This window comes from Candoia aspera, chromosome 1 (genome assembly GCF_035149785.1).
Source record: "Candoia aspera isolate rCanAsp1 chromosome 1, rCanAsp1.hap2, whole genome shotgun sequence".
NCBI lineage: Eukaryota > Metazoa > Chordata > Lepidosauria > Squamata > Boidae > Candoia > Candoia aspera.
Genome location: NC_086153.1, coordinates 153,494,034 through 153,512,433, shown reverse-complemented (window position 1 = coordinate 153,512,433; position 18,400 = coordinate 153,494,034). Strand labels below are relative to the sequence as shown.

Here is an 18,400-nt window from a genome sequence, read left to right as displayed (position 1 = left end):
ATGTGCAGCGTTTGTTACATAATGGTAATTTTGTATCATAATGTGATACATAAGGTGCAATGGGAGTTATTATCTGGCTCTATTTTCTCAATAATATGCAATGGTAGCAATTAATATTTAACAGCGGTTTATGGCCTTGGTCACCAACATGGCACCAAAGCGACAAGCGTGCTTTCTGATACCTCCTTTGTGGGAAGCTGACATGCTAAAAGGAAACTTCAGCTTCCAATATATTTATTTCTAGTTCCTCATGGGCAACCTCAGAAGATAGAAATGATGGGTGGTTGGAGCTCAGCGCTGTGTTTGGACAAAAGAAAGGCAGGGATAAACTGTGGAGCTGGGCTAAGCTGCCAAGCCAATTGGTGTTACAAGTGCCAGTTTGATAAAGTGCTTTCTGTGTGGCTCAGATATCCAAGGTTTCTCTCAGGATGCTGTCTCCTGACTCCCCATACAATCCTAAAAACTACTAGAATTTCATTTCTATTGTTTTGTGATTTCACTTGCTACATGAATTTTGTTTTGGGTACCCATTACTTGACTGCAGTCTGCCCCCACCCCTTCTTGGACACATATGGAGACAGGTATGTTTGGGTGTTACAGAACAACTGCGTGGGATAAATGGGATAGTGGGGAGCATTATCACCTGTTTTGTGACTTGCCATGTTTGATGCAGCAGCTACTTTGAGACAGTGCCCATGGGACATGCTCTCATAATTCCAAATGTTCCCATTGGCTCAAAATAGTTGAGGACTCTTGGCTTATGAGACTTTAGTCCCCTAATAGTATTATGCAGGTCACTAAACACAACCACTACAGTTCTCTGTTCACTCTCGTCTGTGAACAAAATTGTATAGTCTGGAAGTGATTGCCTTCTGCCTGAACACGTGAATGAACTAATAAATATAGTATCTACATTGAAGGATGAGAACTGATCCATGAGAAGTGACAGAAAATTAATACACTGCAGTTTGTTAACACACTAGAGCAAAAGTAGAACAAGAAAAGAAGAAAGATGTTGCTGTAGTGAACTTTAATTAAAGCCCAAGCTACCGTGATGGTCTTTTTTCAAAATTTCAATTCCTAGGAAAAAATACTGTCTCTGACATAAAGAAAGGATCGGTGTTACTTCAGGAAACCACCCAACAAATGAGGTGAATGTCACAGCTGGAAGCCATGGTCACCTGTACACCCTGATGGAGTTTTAAAGGTTAATAAAAGAACTCCAAGCAGCTAACAGCAATCTTGCAGAGTAGAAGCATGAACCAAAAAAGAACTTGCACATTAAGCTTAATTACGTTCAGAAATAAATTCAGTCTTCACACTGTAGTTAGATGAAGAAAATAGAGCTAGCTTACTGTTATTCAGTAAATCTGGATACAAGTAGATTCATAGTAGAAAGCACTTAATCATCACTGGCTCTTTGTAGACACCTTCTATGTGGAATAGAAAGGGTGAGGAGCTGCATTCTGCAGCCCCCCTGCTTGCATGTCTGCCCACGAGGTAATGGAGATTGTTAATCCCCAAGCCCAAGAAGGAGGAGGAAGAGGAAGTCAGGTGACCCACATGACATCCCACAAGCACAACAGAGATGCGATTTGCTACAGCGACCCCCTTATGCTTATGAGACAATGCTGAGTTGATCCCTGATAATTCCAACATGCCTGAACACATGAATGAACTAATAAATATAGTATCAACATTGAAGGATGAGAACTGATCCATGAGAAGTGACAGAAAATTAATACACCACAGTTTGTTAACACAGTAGGGCAACAGCAAAACAAGAAAACAAGAAAGATGTTGCTGTAGCGAACTTTAATTAAAGCCCAAGCTACTGTGATGGTCTTTTTCCAGAATTTCAATTCCTAGGAAAAAATACTGTCTCTGACATAAAGAAGGGATCGGTGTTACTTCAGGAAACCACCCAACAAATGAGGTGAATGCCACAGCCGGAAGCCACGGTCACCTGTACACCTTTCAATTCCTGAGCTGCAATCTGCCAGGTTGCAGTGACTCACTTTTGGGGAGGGGGGCGGTTCTTGGAAGATGAAATAAAGTGTATTGTGTGTTCAGTAGACTGAACTCCTCTCTAAAATGTAGGAGGGGGCCAATCCACCCCCCAGTAGAAAGCCACTCACCCCTGCAGCCCTCCCTGTACTGTCCCTGCCCTCCCACTAAAATGCTCCATGGGCAGGATAATTTTAGAAAGTACAGTCCCCAGCCAGAAAAAGGTTGCTTGTCCATTCTGTGGCAGCACTCATCTCTCCCCACCATAGCCTTTTTCAAAGTGTATGAAAAGCACATGATGGAAAAAGGAAAAAGGGAGGAGAAAGGACAGCTTGGCACCTCGTATTTTAGATTTGGAGCCTTCTGCTGTTTGAGGAGTAGGAACTGCTCAGAGCTGTTTGTGATTAATCCAGTAAAATAAACAAAGTTTGCAATTGCTGCGAGGTATAGAAGTTGGCACCTTTGGTTCTCAAAACACTTTGGAAGCTAAAATCTGTACTGACACCATATGTGTCATCTAGTGCCAGATTTACTGCTTTTTGGAACACACAGACATCTAACTTGCAAGGCCTGGTCAGCCCATATGGGTACAACCTTACTAGATGTCAATGAATAAAAAGCTTTTTTATATAATGAAGCATCTCTTAATCTGTGCCCACACCTTTTTTCTTGGAAGAGTTTTTGTTCCTTTCACATCTCTAAGCCTTAAAAATACTACTAGGTAAGATCTAAGGCAATCTATTTTCATTTGGTCTACCGTCCTCATTTAAGTTAGAAGTTAGTGGTGCCTCTGCAGAACTGGGTGACCTGTACCCTTTGCCAGGCATCTGAAAGTGAAAGAACAACGATTCTGGAATATCACCACAGTCAGATGGGGACTGGGCAACTTTGAAGATGAACAGTCTTGAATCTGGAGCCTATGGGCATCTCTGTGTTTGGTTATGCTCATGACTGCTGGCATTCTAATTCAACCATTGATGGGATTTAAATTCAACCCATTAGGCTGCTGCTATATTAGGGAAGGCTGTCAAACAGTGCTGGTTTCCTGATAGCCTACATCTAGGAAGGTACATGGGGCAGATGGAGTATTGTTGCACCCTGAGGCTGTAGATTTCTGCAAAATGGAGCCACAGCATCCAATTGTGCCTTTTGTTGCATCAGCAGAATCCAGAGGCTTAGGGCCCCAGCCTGAGAGAATGCAAGCCCCGCAATAAACTTCCTCTGGATTGCATGATACAACTGTCATTCCAATGTAAGATGAAACCAGCTTTCGATGAATCCAACCCCACACATCATTTATCTTCTTGGCAGTTCTCCCACCAAATATTTGGCATCGCTGAGCAAAAATAAACGGGCAAGGCATCTGCATTATCAGAAGCAGCAGCAGCAGCAAGCTCAGCTGAGCCAGAGAATTTGTGAAGTGCAGAGAATGAAGACTGTGCCAGTTGTCCACCTCTGATAGATAATATTGTGTAATTCCACCAATATAGGACATTTCCCAAGGCAGCTTTTTGGAATCAGGATTGCTTACGGTGAGATGCGTTGCAATCCCTGTCGGCAGGCTGGTTTGGCTTCACCTTACTTGGCATCCAGAAGGTTTCCCCTTTTGGTATTTGTCAAGCTTGGGAGCAGCTGGAAACAGTTGCTAAATCAGAGAATCGGGATGCCTTTTCTCATCTGCACATGACCTCATATACTGAGGTCAGCAACCTGCAAGCCCAGCTCACATGCAGTTTTGCATCCCCCCAACTAAATATTGTAGTGCACTTTCCTGCCATTTTGAGGTGGGGACATACACAAAGACTGTTGGCTGTCTCAGACAGGCTAGATATAGACACACTTTAAAAAAAAGTGGGGGGAATGAAAAACAAAAAACCCCCCTTTGGGTGAAAAATTCCAGCTCTGTCCTTGTGCAATATGCCTTGTCCCTTTTGTACCACAGTCACAGCCACACACACTTTGGCCCCTGAATGTTATTGTGGCCCTCCGACCCCACAAAGTGGCCAGACTCTGTCTGATAAGATGTATATTATATAACCAAGGTCTTCCTTCTGTTGGGACTTTTGGATTTTAACTCTCATCCGGGGGGACTCTGTGACGAGTTCTGAGACAAGAGATGATGGGGGGTCCAACACAGCTGGAGAATGCTGGCTCTATACAGTCAAAAATATTTTACATTTGCCCCGCAGTTTGCTAAACTGGGACAATACATTTCCATCTTTGGATTTCTATGTACTTTCTCTTTCCTGGTAGACTTTTCAACTGACATCCATCTTGGTTGCCAGGATAATGCAGATTCCTAATAGTGTGTGGGTGTGTAGCTTCTCTGCTGCCCCGGTGAGAGTGGGGGGGTGGGGAGGAGGGGAGGAGGGAGATGAAAGAGGAAGGTATGGTTGTGGCTATTGGAGAGTTGTGTGGAGGAAGGCTTAGGTGAGGTGTTGGGACAGAGGACCTGCTCAGGTGGAGGCACTTAGTGTGCAACAGAAGTGCCTGAACCTGATGGTAGCATGTCTGTTTAGGTTGGTTGTCTGGGACTGGGTGGTTCCCAGTGCCTTGGAGATTGGAGGCTGGGGGGGAGGGGAACCAGATAGAGATGGGGGGAGATGGTAGGGGAGGGCATTGCAGTGGTGATGGGCATGGAGATGTATAGCAGGAGATGGGGGCAGGCCACTCTCGGGGAAGGCAGCCCTGGTGTTTAACACTGGTGCCATATTCTGGCCCCCTGTGCTCAGCTCAGGACCTGGTTTCTGGAGCTTAGTGCCCAGAGCCCTGTTTCAGGTGACCAGGTCCCTCTTGGATAAGGGGGAGCTGGGGGAGCTCCTGCAGGGCTGCTGTGAAGGATATTCTTTTTTTTAAAAATTCATTTTATTATAGAGTTTAACAATGCTAAAAGATAATAAAAAATGAAATCAGAAAGAAAAAAGAAAATAGAAATACAAAGTGCAAAAAGAAAAGAAAAAAGAAATAGAAAAAAGAATATTTAAAGAAGTAACTCCTGATCTTTGCAATGAATAGTCAAATTTAGTATTTCCCCACCCCCTATAAGATTACATAAATGGTTCACTTCTGCCCATACTGCTCCCCCCATGATCCAAAAATTGTTGTTGTTTCTGACCAAGTATTGGCAAAAAGTCCATACAGGGTTTCCAGAATTTTATAGAAATATTTTTTATTTTAACCCTGATCAGACAAGTCACTGTAAGGAATATTCTCAGTATCTCTTGGATAAAGTTGCTCCACTTCACTTGGAGTTAGATTCTGCTGCGCAGATCCTTTGGAAGTGACTGAGACATGAATGACCCCTGTTATCCGGGAGGAGTTTGAGCTGGTTGTTTCTGAGGAAGTGGACAGGGTCCTTGTGGCTGTGAGCTTAGCCATCTGTGTTCTGGACCCATGCCCCTCCAGGTTGGTCAAGGCCTCCCAAGAGGTGGCTTGTGGTTAGGTCCAAGCAGTGGTGAATATCTCTTTGTGGGAGGGAGTGGTACTGCCTGCCTTGAAGGAGGGGGTGGTGTGCTTCCTTTTCAAGTGGCCATCCTTGGACCCAGCTGTGCTAGACAACTTTCGTCCAGTCTCCAACCTTCCATTTTTGGTAAGGTTGTTGAGATGGTAGCTGGCGTTCACCTTCAGAGGGCCCTGGATAAAGCAGATTATCTGGACCCTTTTCAGACTGGGTTCATGCCAGGGTACAACTTTGAGACAGCATTGGTTGCACTTGCTGATGACCTTTGAAGGGCTCAGGATGGTGCAACTGTCCTGGCTCTTCTAGATCTCTCAGCAGCTTTTGAAGCCATTGACCATGATATCCTTCTGGACAAGCTTTGGAGGTTGGGAGTGAGAGGCACCATTTTGCAGTGATGCTGCTTTCTCCATGGCCAGTTTCAGTTGGTGTTGGTGGGGAGGGACAGGTTGAGCTCTAGGCCCCTGCAGTGTGGGGTGCCTTAGGCCTCAGGCCTCTCTCATCTCCTCTTTAACATTTACATGAAACCACTGGGTGAGGTCATTGAGGGTCAGGATCCAAGGATGAGAGAAGCCACAACCCAGCTGTTTTGGGATTGGAAAACGTGAGATAGGAGCCTAATTGATGAGAAGGCTCCAGAGACAGACCAGAGGAGATAGAGTGATGGCCAGACACACTGACATAAAGCAAGGGAAAAGTCAGGTAAGCAGCTGGCTCAGAGGCCATCTTTTTCCCTGAGTAGCAGCTACTGTGAAGGGGAGGAAGGAATGTTCAATCTGGCAGGACCCCTTGGCTAAGAAACAAGTTACTCATCCTGCGACAAAGACTTTACAGGGAATAAAGGGGTTCCCGGGTTGCTGATTAGACACTAAGTCAGCTGATGAGGACTGGAATAGGTGAAACTTCTGACTAGCCCAATCTTGCCTTCAGGAGCTCAGTTACCTTACTGAGGCTGTTAAGGATTTGAACAAACCCTTGGAAGTCCTGATTCATAAAGCTTGGATTCTTAACTACACGCAGAGGTTGAGAAGAGGCAATACTTCAAGCAACAGGTAAAAAGAGGACCAGGACTCTGCTTCTCTTTTAACCAGCTTATTTTCTCACAATAAAAACACTGGATCCTAACAGAGGCCATCATTTACAATAAAAAAATATTCAGAACCAGTGGTCCTTTTACAACTGAAGACATAAAAAAAACCCCAGCCATATTAACAAGTACCAGTTTGTCTCATAAAGCATACTTAAACAGGTTGCTGAATTAATTCAAACCATCTACAGAACCATAAACTAACCAGACACACAATATGCATGCACAAAACCAAACAAGGTTGATAGTACTGTAGCTCAGGATGTTATACGAAAGCATCTTGCTAGATCTGGTTAAGCACATTATATAAAAACAGCCACCATATTAGGATAGCTGAGAGATCTAGATAAAATATCATCTAGTACCAAAAGACAGAGTAACGTGTACTGTATTTCCAAATTCATAAAAGGTGACAGCACCTAGATGACCTTGGCTGATTTAAAAAAAGGTAGCTGGTTCATATTTGGATAGGTGGCCCCCAGGCTAGACTAGGAAGTAAGAAACGAAACAAAGCAGGAAGAAGACCATAGCAAACCACTTCTATTTTGTTACTGTGAAACAACTATGGAGCTGTACAACAGCCATTTTGTTCCTTTCCACAAAACCTTGTATTGCCAGCTATAACTAAACTGACTTGCACAGGAGCCTCACACCAGGGACATCAAAGTCACTGGCACTTTCTTATGAAAGAAGCTGAACTGTATTACCCATATAGTCCAAAGGACCTTCATTATTATGCATATCTTAAAAAGTGGGCTACCTAATCCATTTCAGCTTCAAAAATAACATTTAAAAGAATTAATATCATTTCTATGGGCATATATGGAACTCTTATTTCACCTCTTCTGTGACAGTGCCCGGGATAAACAGGCCTTTATTACATAAAGCTCCTACTCTGTGATTCTAATGCACTATTAGAGCTGTGGCTAAGTTCTGTGTTGCTGCAGTGAAAATGCACCACCGAACACTATCTCTGCTTATTATGTTTGCTTTTACCGGCATCATTCATCATAGTATTAAATGAAAAAGTGAGTTTTTTTGAAAAAAAAGTCTAAATCAACCAGAAGTAATATGCACATAGTGCCAAAATCCTTACTCACAATGAGTCCAAAAGAGAAAAGGCTGCAGATCTTACTTGCAATGGGGAGATAGTTTAATTCCTAATGGTTAAATTACTTTCATGTTTGCCATAAAGGTGAAATGTAGTGTGCATATAATGCAATACCTGATTAAAAAATTAAAATGGAATGCTTTAATATTAAACTATACACACACACACACACACATATAAACAACTAGAAATTAGCTTGAGCCTTCTTTTGAATTTCTCAAGAGACCTATTTTAAAGATTCATTTAAAAATTCATTTAAGACTTCGCAGATTTGGGGCCAAATATGGACAAAATTTTGGGGAGGCCTACATTATAGCCCTGAGCAAGCAGTCAACCATAGAATGAAATATGGGGCAATAGAAACTTGTTCTTTATCCACTTGGATCAACCTTGGAGTCATTCAGTCACAGCCAGACTATGCATTGCAACTAAGCTCCTTGAATGCAAATATTCATTGCTTGTAGCTCTGGGTATGTATGTGTATAAAATGCTGCATTGATTGAAACATATTCCATCCAAATACTGATGCTCAAAATACTGATACTGATTTTAAACTAATTGGGTTTAAAGGTTTCCCTAGTAATTGTTGGAGGCCATACACTAAATATTTTTCCAAAGCATAACAGTGGTGATCTGTTGGAAATGGGGAGGGGGAAGAGTTGACTTAATCTGTAACCTAACCCTCACATTCATGAATTACAGAAGCTTTTCAGAATCAAGAGCTATATTAACATTATTATATCTAACCTTCCTTATATCAGTGTCATTTCAAAACAATTGCTTAACCCAAACATTAATTGGCTGTCTCCCAGGGTAACTCATCCTGCAGGACTGTCCACAGATGAAGACAAAATAGGAAGAGGAGGATGGTCCTATACCCTAAATGCTGTTTGCTTTTCTTGAAAAGGACATGCCAGGTGAAGACACCCAGCTAAGCAATGTTGCACTTGGTTAATACTTGACCGGGAGACGAGGAAATCCCAACAGCATAGGCTAGACTGGGAAGAGGAGAGAAATATCCCGGAAGAAAGGAAAGGCAAACCATTCCTGAATTATCCAAGAAAATTAACCGACCTACAGGTATAGCCACCCAACACTCAAACTCAGCTTAAGGAGGCTTTCCCTTGGAAAAAAGAATAATTAACGTTTCTGGGCCAAGCTTGTGAAGTTGGAACACGCAGTGAGGGCTGATTTTAAAAGACCATTTAAAAAGACTGAAATTGCTGCGATATGAAGTTGAATCAGTGGTTTCTCCCCCAGTTACCTTTAACCATAACCAAGCAATTAAAGGGCGGGGGGAGAAGGAGGAGGAATTTTGATTTGCAGAACGAGACCCCCCCCTCTTTGCTCTTTGAGTCTCGTGAGAGGGAGGGGGGTTTTCACAATGGGAGGGGTAGGTGGGAGGAACGCTGCAAAAGTGAAGGGAGAACCTTCCAGCTTGGTACGTATCCCTTTCTCCCTCCTCCAGGAAGCGTTTCTTACGCGGAGTTCCTCGGCTCTCGGCCACTGCGAGGCGATCTCGAGTTCTGGCCAGCGGCAGCCCGGATGTAGCAGCGCAACAGCCAGCCGGAGCCGCCGAGCGGTGCCTACTGGCCTTCCTCGCCAAGTGTGGCACCGCGGAGAGCAGGAACATGGCGCTCAGAGCGATGTAACGGAGAAGGAGCAGGAGATGCCGCGGGCGCCCGCCTGACACGCAGCCGGCCAGCCGTCGGTAGGCACGGGCAGGGCTGGGGAATGAATGGCGCTGCTTGGGACTTTGGAGCCGCATCCAGAATGGAATGGAAGGAAAGGGCGGACGGGGAGCATCCCTAGCCTAGCCCGGAGGGAGGGAAAGGGGGAGAAGAGAAGAGAGATCCTGCTTGTCAGCGCCTTTGTCGCCTTTCCCCGTCTCCGTAGGCAGCGCTGCCTTCCGGCTTGCGAGGCCGGCAACTCCGCCGCGCAGAAACGAGAGGGAGCCGGTGGGTGGGTGTGGAGCGGCGTGCGCCATCGCCGGAGCTGCCGAGGGGGCGACCGGGAACGAGAGGTTCCCGGGCGGCATTTGGGGATGGCGTCTAACCCTCCCGGGCTCCAGCAGGGCGCGAGCGGCGGAATCACGCACCGCTGTCCTGGCGCCGGCCCGAACTGCTGTTCCTGAGGAGGGCGGGTCCGCGCGTTTCTGGGTGTGCGCGAAACCTTGGGCGAAGTGGGAACCGGGCGTCGCGCTGCTCAGAAATAAGCCTGCTGCTGGGTGGCGAGAAGCCTCAGTTGCCCAAAACCAATTCGGTAGGATCGCTCCTAAAACGTGGCTGGCAACTGCCGACATGCCACAGAGATACGTGTGTGGACGTGCGTACCCGGGCGTACCTCACATTCGGCGAGATTTTGTGGGGTGAAAGGGTTTTAAGGAAGTGGAGGGATTCTCTGAACTGAATGGAGGGGGTCCGTGATTCTGCGCGCTCAGGATTAAAAAAAAATATACAAAATAGGAAAATCTAAAATGTGTGCCGGTGGATTGTGCAACAAACTCTGTGACCTTGCCATTTTAGAAACCGGGGAGGTAGCAAAAAAAAAAAAAAAAGGTGGGGAGGGAGACAGACCTGAATCCAGTTAAACAATACCGTATTTTTAGACTCTAATGAAGAAACTTTTGATTTGCAAGCTACTTGCTTGGATTTGATTTCACACTTTTTGTTTGTTTAACAGTGTTTCATGGATGAGACATGCCTCTATTCATAAAATCAAGTGGACCTAAAATATGTAAATAATGGCCCAGCCTCATAAATGTTGTAAATATTCTTTGGTGTGTATTTCTAGGAATTTAAAGGAGACAGCAGATAATATCCAACTAAATAACACTTCGTTTGCAGACAAGCCTTTAAAGCACATTATTTACACACAACTAAACTCCAAGTGATTTAAAACTAAGCAGGTGCATGGTTGCAATCTTAACCTAAGGTTATTTTTCAACAAGTTGGCTATGGATCCCTTCACTCTTAAACATTTTTAAATAACAGAAAGTAAAGGATTAATTAAACCCTCCAAGCAGGTTACCTTTATAACTAAATAATTAACTTTTCACTGGAAATCAAAGATGGTGAAAAAACTCATTAGACTGTCACACTGAAAGTCCACAGTGTAGGGAGTAGACAAGAAACTTGAAGGCCGCTTTTGAAATCAGTAGAAAATACCTGAAAACAGAGGTCCGCAAGGTCTGCATAGTTAAAGCAATGGTGTTCCCCGTAGTAACATATGGCTGCGAGAGCTGGACCATAAGGAAGGCTGAGAGAAGGAAGATCGATGCTTTGGAACTGTGGTGTTGGAGGAAAATTCTGAGAGTGCCTTGGACTGCAAGAAGATCAAACCAGTCCATCCGCCAGGAAATGAAGCCAGACTGCTCACTTGAGGGAATGATATTCAAGGCAAAACTGAAATACTTTGTCACGTAATGAGAAGACAGGACACCCTGGAGAAGATGCTGATGCTAGGGAGAGTGGAGGGCAAAAGGAAGAGGGGCCGACCAAGGGCAAGGTGGATGGATGATATTCTAGAGCTGACGGACTCGTCCCTGGGGGTGCTCGGGGTGTTGGCGACCGACAGGAAGCTCTGGTGTGGGCTGGTCCATGAAGTCACGAAAAGTCGGAAGCGACTAAACGAATAACAACAGAAAATACCGCCAAATCTCTTTAATTATACTGACTTTCAAAAATTAAACTTAAGATGTTGCCTACTTTTGCTATTTATTATGGGCATTAAAGTTATTTTAGAAATTTGCTAATTCCTTGTCCCTTTTCATACAATATATGTATATATATTTCACTGGGTGTGATGCTTTGGGGTTTATGACAGTATTTGTACAATGCCTACATTATTTCTGAATTATTTTTGGCATGGGATGGGGAAAGCCATAGCAGCTTTGCATAGCACAAGGAAAATGTGCAAGACATCAGATCAGGGTCCCCAGACTGATACCTTCCAGAAGTAATGGATTTCAACTTTCAGAATCCCCTAACTAAAGCCATTATGAGAGGGTGCCAGGTGGGCAAAGATTGACAGCAAGACATATGAATGACAAAAGGAAATCCATGACGCCCAAAGGAATGATACAGTGATTTCCAGAGGCATGAGCATTCAGGAGAATGTGGAGAAAGGGAATAGGATAATTGCATATGGGACTGACATCAACTCCAGGCATCCTTGGGTCCAAGGATCTCTGTCCTTGGCTTCTTGTTATTTTCTTGTTGGGCTGACAACAACAATGCTCTCTCCTAGCATCACTCAGAGACATAGTGGCAAACTTAATGGATAGTTAGCTGCAATTATTCAGCATTGCCCTGCCTACAACCAACCCAGCCACATAAACCTCTGATAGAGGGAGCTAGAATAGTTGCCAGTTTCATAAATTCTAAAAGTAATGGCTTTAGGTCATTGATTCCAAATTATAAAATAACCTTGATGTTCTTATTTCCCTTCTGAATTTGGAGCAACTTGGAACTTAAGAAAACTAATCCCTTTTGTAGCAGAAAGCTGAGATTCATGCTAGCAAGCTGATGTTTCTAGAGGTATAGAAGATGGCAGATCTCTGATCAGCAAGCTGAGGAATAGTCTATTCCAGCAAATATTAGTAAATCGTAATAGGAAACGTGAAGCCTCCTGCCTGCTTTTCTTCAGAGCTGTCGAAGAGATTTAAGACACCAGCCTTGGTTGACATATGTCCCTCTTGATGCAATGGAACAACGTGTCTTATTCAAGCCATCAAACTTCACTTGTTCCTAAACAACCCAAACCGCTTTTGTTGTCCGTTGGACCTCACCCTGTATAATGTAGCCCCTCTACTACTCTGGGATTGTACCTGATTATGTAGTTCCTCTGACCAATTCCCCTTTTCAGAGTCCTTTATCAGCCCCCCCCCCTTTTTTTTTAATAGATACTGAGTTGAAAACCAGTCAGTTTTCTCTGGCTTTTCTTCACAATGGAATTGTGGTGCTTGGCTTCAGCTAGATATATTCAGAAGTCATGCATACTTCACTTGCAGTGCCAATCTGTCCCTACATGGAGATACTGCTGTATTCTGTCTTCCTCCAAAACTTAGCGTTGCTCATTTTCTTAGACGTATTTCCATTCATATCATAATTCAGGTTTTCTTGACCTGTGGTACCTTGTATGATTCTACCTGACGACCCAATGTCACAAATCACCTGAAATCTCTTTGAGATAATGCAAAATCTTTCAGTTTCTTAGAATTCTTGTCCGAGATCAGTGAAAGCTCTTTAACTCACAGTATTTCTGTTATTTTATTTTAGGATGTTGGTGGATGTCCTGTGACCCTTACACACATATCACTGATCTTTGATTTAAACCCTGAATCAGATCTGTGCAACTCTATGAGCATATTAACATCCAGTTCAGCCACAGAATCATGACAGTCACAATTGCTTTGATGCATAGTTGAAGGAGGACAATACGTGGTCTTTCAGCTATTGTTGGTCTGCACTTTCCGTGGCTCCTCACTATTGGCCCTGCTGCCTGGATGTAATGGAATTTGAAGTTGAAAAACCTATGGAAGTCCACAAGATGTTCATCCTTCACTTCTATATTTTAAAGCAGAAAAAAGATATATGGATTATTTCCTAAGAGAAGCAGACTGTCCATTAGTTCTCTCCTTAGCTCTGTTGCTGTGTCATTTATTCTAAAGATCTGTCTTTTATAATAATTGCATTCTTTGGGTGTAGATTTTTATATATCCACACTGGCATCTTCCATGCAGAAGAGGGAACCATCAGTAGACTCCCAGATTATTTAGAGAGAAAGAAGAGGGGGCTCCCTTCTGCAAAAAAATCTTAAAAGCTCTTTGGTGGCATGGCCATTAATACAGAGTGAGTGTTGCTGGGGAGAAATAGGAACAGTAGGAAGACAGGTTGGAGCCCAGAACAGGAGCTTCATACTATTGCATTCTTATGCAGGTCTCACTGAAAAAAATGTTCGACCTAGAAGTGATTGTGTTCATACACAAAGTCCTATTTGGACATCTGTTACCTTGCAAACTATTGCTGGAATGGAGTAGTACTCTACACAGTTTTTATGAGAAACAAAACTTCTTCAACAAATTTGTATCCTCCTCTTCCTTTCTTTATTTTAAGTTGATTGGCTGAACACCCTGCATACGTTCGACTTCTGCTTTTGCTTTAAGAAACAGATGTCTTCATAATGTATTGAGATTGAACCTAATCTTGGAATTTATATGCCAGCTGTATATTCTGAATTAGCACAATATCCTTTTGAAAAGCTTTTTTAGTGCATGCCTCTGAATGTTGAACGTTTCAGCTCTGATTCCTGCTTTGATTAATCTGAGCAATGGTTATTAGGGAGAGAGAGAAATGTGCAATGGGAGACCTTCAGATGTCCCTTGTGACTTGCTACTCATGACTTGTTCCTATTTTAGTCGTGTCAGATGTTGGAGGGTGTGTTGCTCTGCACAAAGTGTTTCAGAAGTTTTACACCTGTCCCCCACAGACACTGAAGTTCTGTGCTCTACCTCTGCCTCGCCTTGTTTTCAGATTCAGCAGCACGCAGTCACAACCTCTTGCCCTCAGAGAGTCCTTCCTCTTCTTAGTGTTGCCACTTCCTTTTGGCTCTCCCATTTCTCTCTCCCACAGCTCTACTTGCTGGTCACAGCTCTTCTCTGTTGTAACAGGTACTTTTCTTTGAAGAACATTGTTGGGTGAATGCTTAAGCTAGGCTGAAACATCAGGAGGCCAACAACTGAGAGATGGAACTCAGCATGAGGCTAAAGCGAGATGGCGCAACTTACAAGTTGTTAAGATGATCATGGTGAACTAACCATGCATGGTGCTCCACCAGGAACTCCATAAGCCACCTGTTTTTTGTTGGGTATACAAAGCTGCTAAAAGCAGTGAGGTGTTCAGGCACCTGGCAGGCAACCATCTGGGCCTGGTGGTTAGGTTCAGCTTGGTGTGGTGCACAAATGTGGGTGGATTTCCTTCTTGCCAAGCAGTTCTCTTTCAAAAACTCTCTTCACTTATATTATTTTCTCTCTTTCAGTGCTTAAAAATGGTTAAGTAAATGACTTTGTTGAACCAACAAAGTATTGATAGATAGATATATGTTTAAAAGCATAATCAAAGCATCAAAACCAAACAGAAGCAAATGAAAAAAAAACTATAGAGTTTGAGAATATACCATCTAATATAGTAATACACAGGGGGCTTCATTGGGAGCTAAATGCAGCATCCCTTTGGGATGCCCCTATAAAATATCACCCCTTTCTGTTTCCTAGAGCAGTGGTGTGTCTCCCCTCACAGCTGCAGGCCCTGCAGGGTTCTGTCCTGCTTCAACTCTTGCTCAGTGAAGTGCCTCAGCAGAGCAAGACATCGTTGAGAGGCCAAGCACTTCCTTGAGGTGGATCGCTCATGATCTGCACAACCCTCATAACAAATGCATATATAATCTGAAGGAGAGAGGTGACATTTGAAGCATCCATATTCCATAGTTCTGAAAGAATGTTTGTACAGAGTAATGCAATCCATGAGGAACTACTTAGTTAATGTAACTAAAAATAGAAACCAAAGGTGGGTAAAAGAATCCTTAGTTAAAAGGTCTACAGCAGTGTTTCTCAACCTTGGCAACGTTAAGATATGTAGACTTCAGCTCCCAGAATTCCCCAGCCAGCATGGTCTACAGGATTCACCCAGGTGGCTCTCCCCCCTCACAAACACATTTACTCTTTGTTGCACGCAGATTCAATAGTAGAGGTATGGCACTGACTGAAGATTGCAGTCTGATCCCACAGTATAATGTAAATAATCATATGGTTCCTCTCCACAGGAAAGGAGCATTTTTCCTTTCATGTTGATGTGACTTCTGGCCTGTAATAGTGGGATATGCAAGCCTGTTATTGGACTTACGTCCTCCTGATTTAGGTCTGTTTTGAACTGATGGCACCTTTACCATGAATGAAGCTCCTGGAGGAGTTCTATATGAAACAGATACAGCTTCACCCAGCAAATATCAGACTGGACCAGAGATTGGTTTGATGAACATCTCTAAAACAAAACAAAACAAAACAAAACAAAAACCCTTTATTTTATTTTATTTTATTTAATGCAACCAATATTAACTCCCAAGATTTTTTTTTTTTTTGTATACAGAGAATCATGGCAGGTTAAGGCATTGTTTATCTTCTTTTCATTGTAAGTTAGGAATCTGCCAGTAGATTCAAATGTGCTCCTTTCATCTGCAGCCCTACTGTGCATGCTCCAAATTTGCCCAGAGGCTTATGGGATCCTTTGGAACAGGGTTAAGGATAGGAGAAAGGGCCATAGAGACAGGGGAATTGCCTCTCTCGCGCTCAAATTGTGTCCTCTGACAGAAGCAGAAAGCAGATTCCCCCTGTGGAACTAAATCCCATGACAGCTTCCTGCAGAGGAGAAAGGGCCCTTTTGCTTCTGGAAAACTTTTGAACCACAGTGACCGATCAGATGCCCATCACTATCAGGCCACTAGGCCAATAACCTTCTCCCTCTGTTCTTCCTCGACAGCTGATATTGAGAGGTACTACTTTAGTAGCCCTTGTGAGAGTATCTTCATTTTATTTATATACTCATGTCTGTTTTTCCATTCAGAGTAGGCTCAAGGCAGATAGCACTATAAAGAATAGAAATACACCCATAGAAAAGGCAAAAGAAAGCAATTGATGCCACATTGAAACTCACAGCTGGCTAAATAAAAATGTTTATAACCTTACGATTGCAAATTCCATAGTTTAAGTGCCTGAGTAAATCTCTTTCAGATTATGTGCATATACTGGGGAGATCATATCACCAGTATGCAGAAGGGAAAGGTTTGCATGTATTGATACAAAATTCCTGTGAGCTGTGGATTCCCAGCATCAGGATCTAGAAAGGCTTCTCGTCAGAACAAGCCCAATGTCCTGTACCAGAGGAAATGTCCTCCCTCTCAACCTTATAATGAATAACGTGAGTGTGTCGTTTGCTGTGGGCAAGCATTTCACTGCTCATTCTCTTTCATCTCCTATGCTGTCAGGACCCTGAGCCCAACCAGTGTTTTCATCTCAAACATTTTTATCCAAATCGATGAGCTAGTAAGAACTGGTTCTTTAGCTTCTGGGTGAAAGGTCTGTGTTAAGCTTGCTCTTGTGAGCCAGAACATGAAAAATTCACCAGTATGGAAAATGTTGTGTGCTTAACTATTACAGAGAATGGGAGGTGGGGAATGAAGACTTGCTTCTAAGAGTTTTATAATGGCTAGAGGCTGAATATGTTCCATTGTATTGAGGGAAACAACGCCTATTGTAAAATGGGTACCCTTTGGCCTTGTTGGGCTGGTGAAGCTGACTTAAGCAAAAGACAACAGAGGTACAAGCTCCTACCACTTCTCTGTGCTTTGACATTAGCTTGAATCTGTAATCATGACCTCAGAAGTATTAGTTCTGAAAACCACGATCAGCACCAGGTAGGTAAAGGTAAAGGTAAAGGTTTCCCTTGACGTAAAGTCCAGTCGAGTCCGACTCTAGGGGGCGGTGCTCATCTCCGTTTCTAAGCCTTTAGAGCCGGCGTTGTCCATAGGACACTTCCGGGTCATGTGGCCAGCATGACTCACGGAACGCCGTTACCTTCCCGCCGAAGCGGTACCAATTAATCTACTCACATTTGCATGTTTTCGAACTGCTTGGTGTGCAGGAGCTGGGATTAACAACGGGAGCTCACCCCGCCGCGCGGTTTCGAACCGCCGACCTTCCGATCGACAGCTCAGCGGTTTAACCCGCAGCGCCACCGCGTCCCTGTAAGTTTTTAGGAAAACTTTGCACTGCTTTATCTCTGCATCTGGTGCTATCTAGTACTTTATGGATCAGATCCGGAGTTGCTTTTTCCATATTCTGATCAGATCATTTGCAGAAGAAGAAGGGTGGTAGTGCTGATTTTTATAATTTCCTACTAAAGATAGGAGAATCTATTAATTTTTCTTTCTCTCAATTTCTGTAAATCTGTTAATTTTGCTTTTCTCAGCTCCTCGTGTTTGGTGAATCTGTCAAATTCAGTTTGTTGAACATGCCCACATTTCAGCTTTAAAATATTTTGACCCATAGTTCTCCAAAGATAAACATTTTTTGTTGTAATCCTCTTCATAATACCCCATTTTGCAAACCACCGCATCTAACATAATGCATTTGGTATATTATTTTTGTGTCTTTTACAGACATTTCCCTAAATCCTAAGCAGCATTGCAGAATTCAGAAGACAACAAATTTCCACCGGTGACCAAGGGTCAGTTTGTATATTGCTGCAAAAATGCAAAATTATTTTTTATTTATTAATGTCTGAACTTTTTTCACAATTAAAAACATTTAATTAAAACCAGTAAGAGCCCAAAGTAAGGCATATAGGGGGTTCCCCTTATTTATCCTCCCAAGAACCCGGTGAGGTAGGCTGGGTTGATAATTACTGGCCCAAGTCATTCAGTGAGTTCCATGATCAAAAGAGGAGCTTGAACCAGGTCCCCACATTCCAGACTACCACTTTAAACTACCATACTTTTGGCTATCCAGCGGACAAGCTACCCAATACACAAATGTTAATAATACATAGCAATTCACACTCAGGTTTACAGAAAATTAGTCTTCCTACATCAAGGTGGGAAATAGGTTAAAAACATCCAATATTTACAAAAGCAGAAAAAAAAATATGGATTAGTTGATAAACTAACTCAGTGTTTTTCAAACTTG

The 18,400-nt window shown here is 43.2% G+C and overlaps 1 protein-coding gene across 1 annotated transcript in view; it reads left to right on the top strand.

Annotated features, from left to right (window-relative positions):
- Positions 1-5,302: 5,302 nt before the first annotated feature.
- Positions 5,303-18,400, top strand: part of PAK5 (p21 (RAC1) activated kinase 5) — a 139,656-nt gene continuing 126,558 nt past the window's right edge. Inside the window, exons 1-4 of the mRNA XM_063300360.1 lie at positions 5,303-5,412; positions 9,131-9,310; positions 9,559-9,620; positions 9,737-9,924. Of these exons, the coding sequence (XP_063156430.1) occupies positions 5,303-5,412; positions 9,131-9,310; positions 9,559-9,620; positions 9,737-9,924 (540 nt within the window). The remainder of the gene's footprint in view (positions 5,413-9,130; positions 9,311-9,558; positions 9,621-9,736; positions 9,925-18,400) is intronic.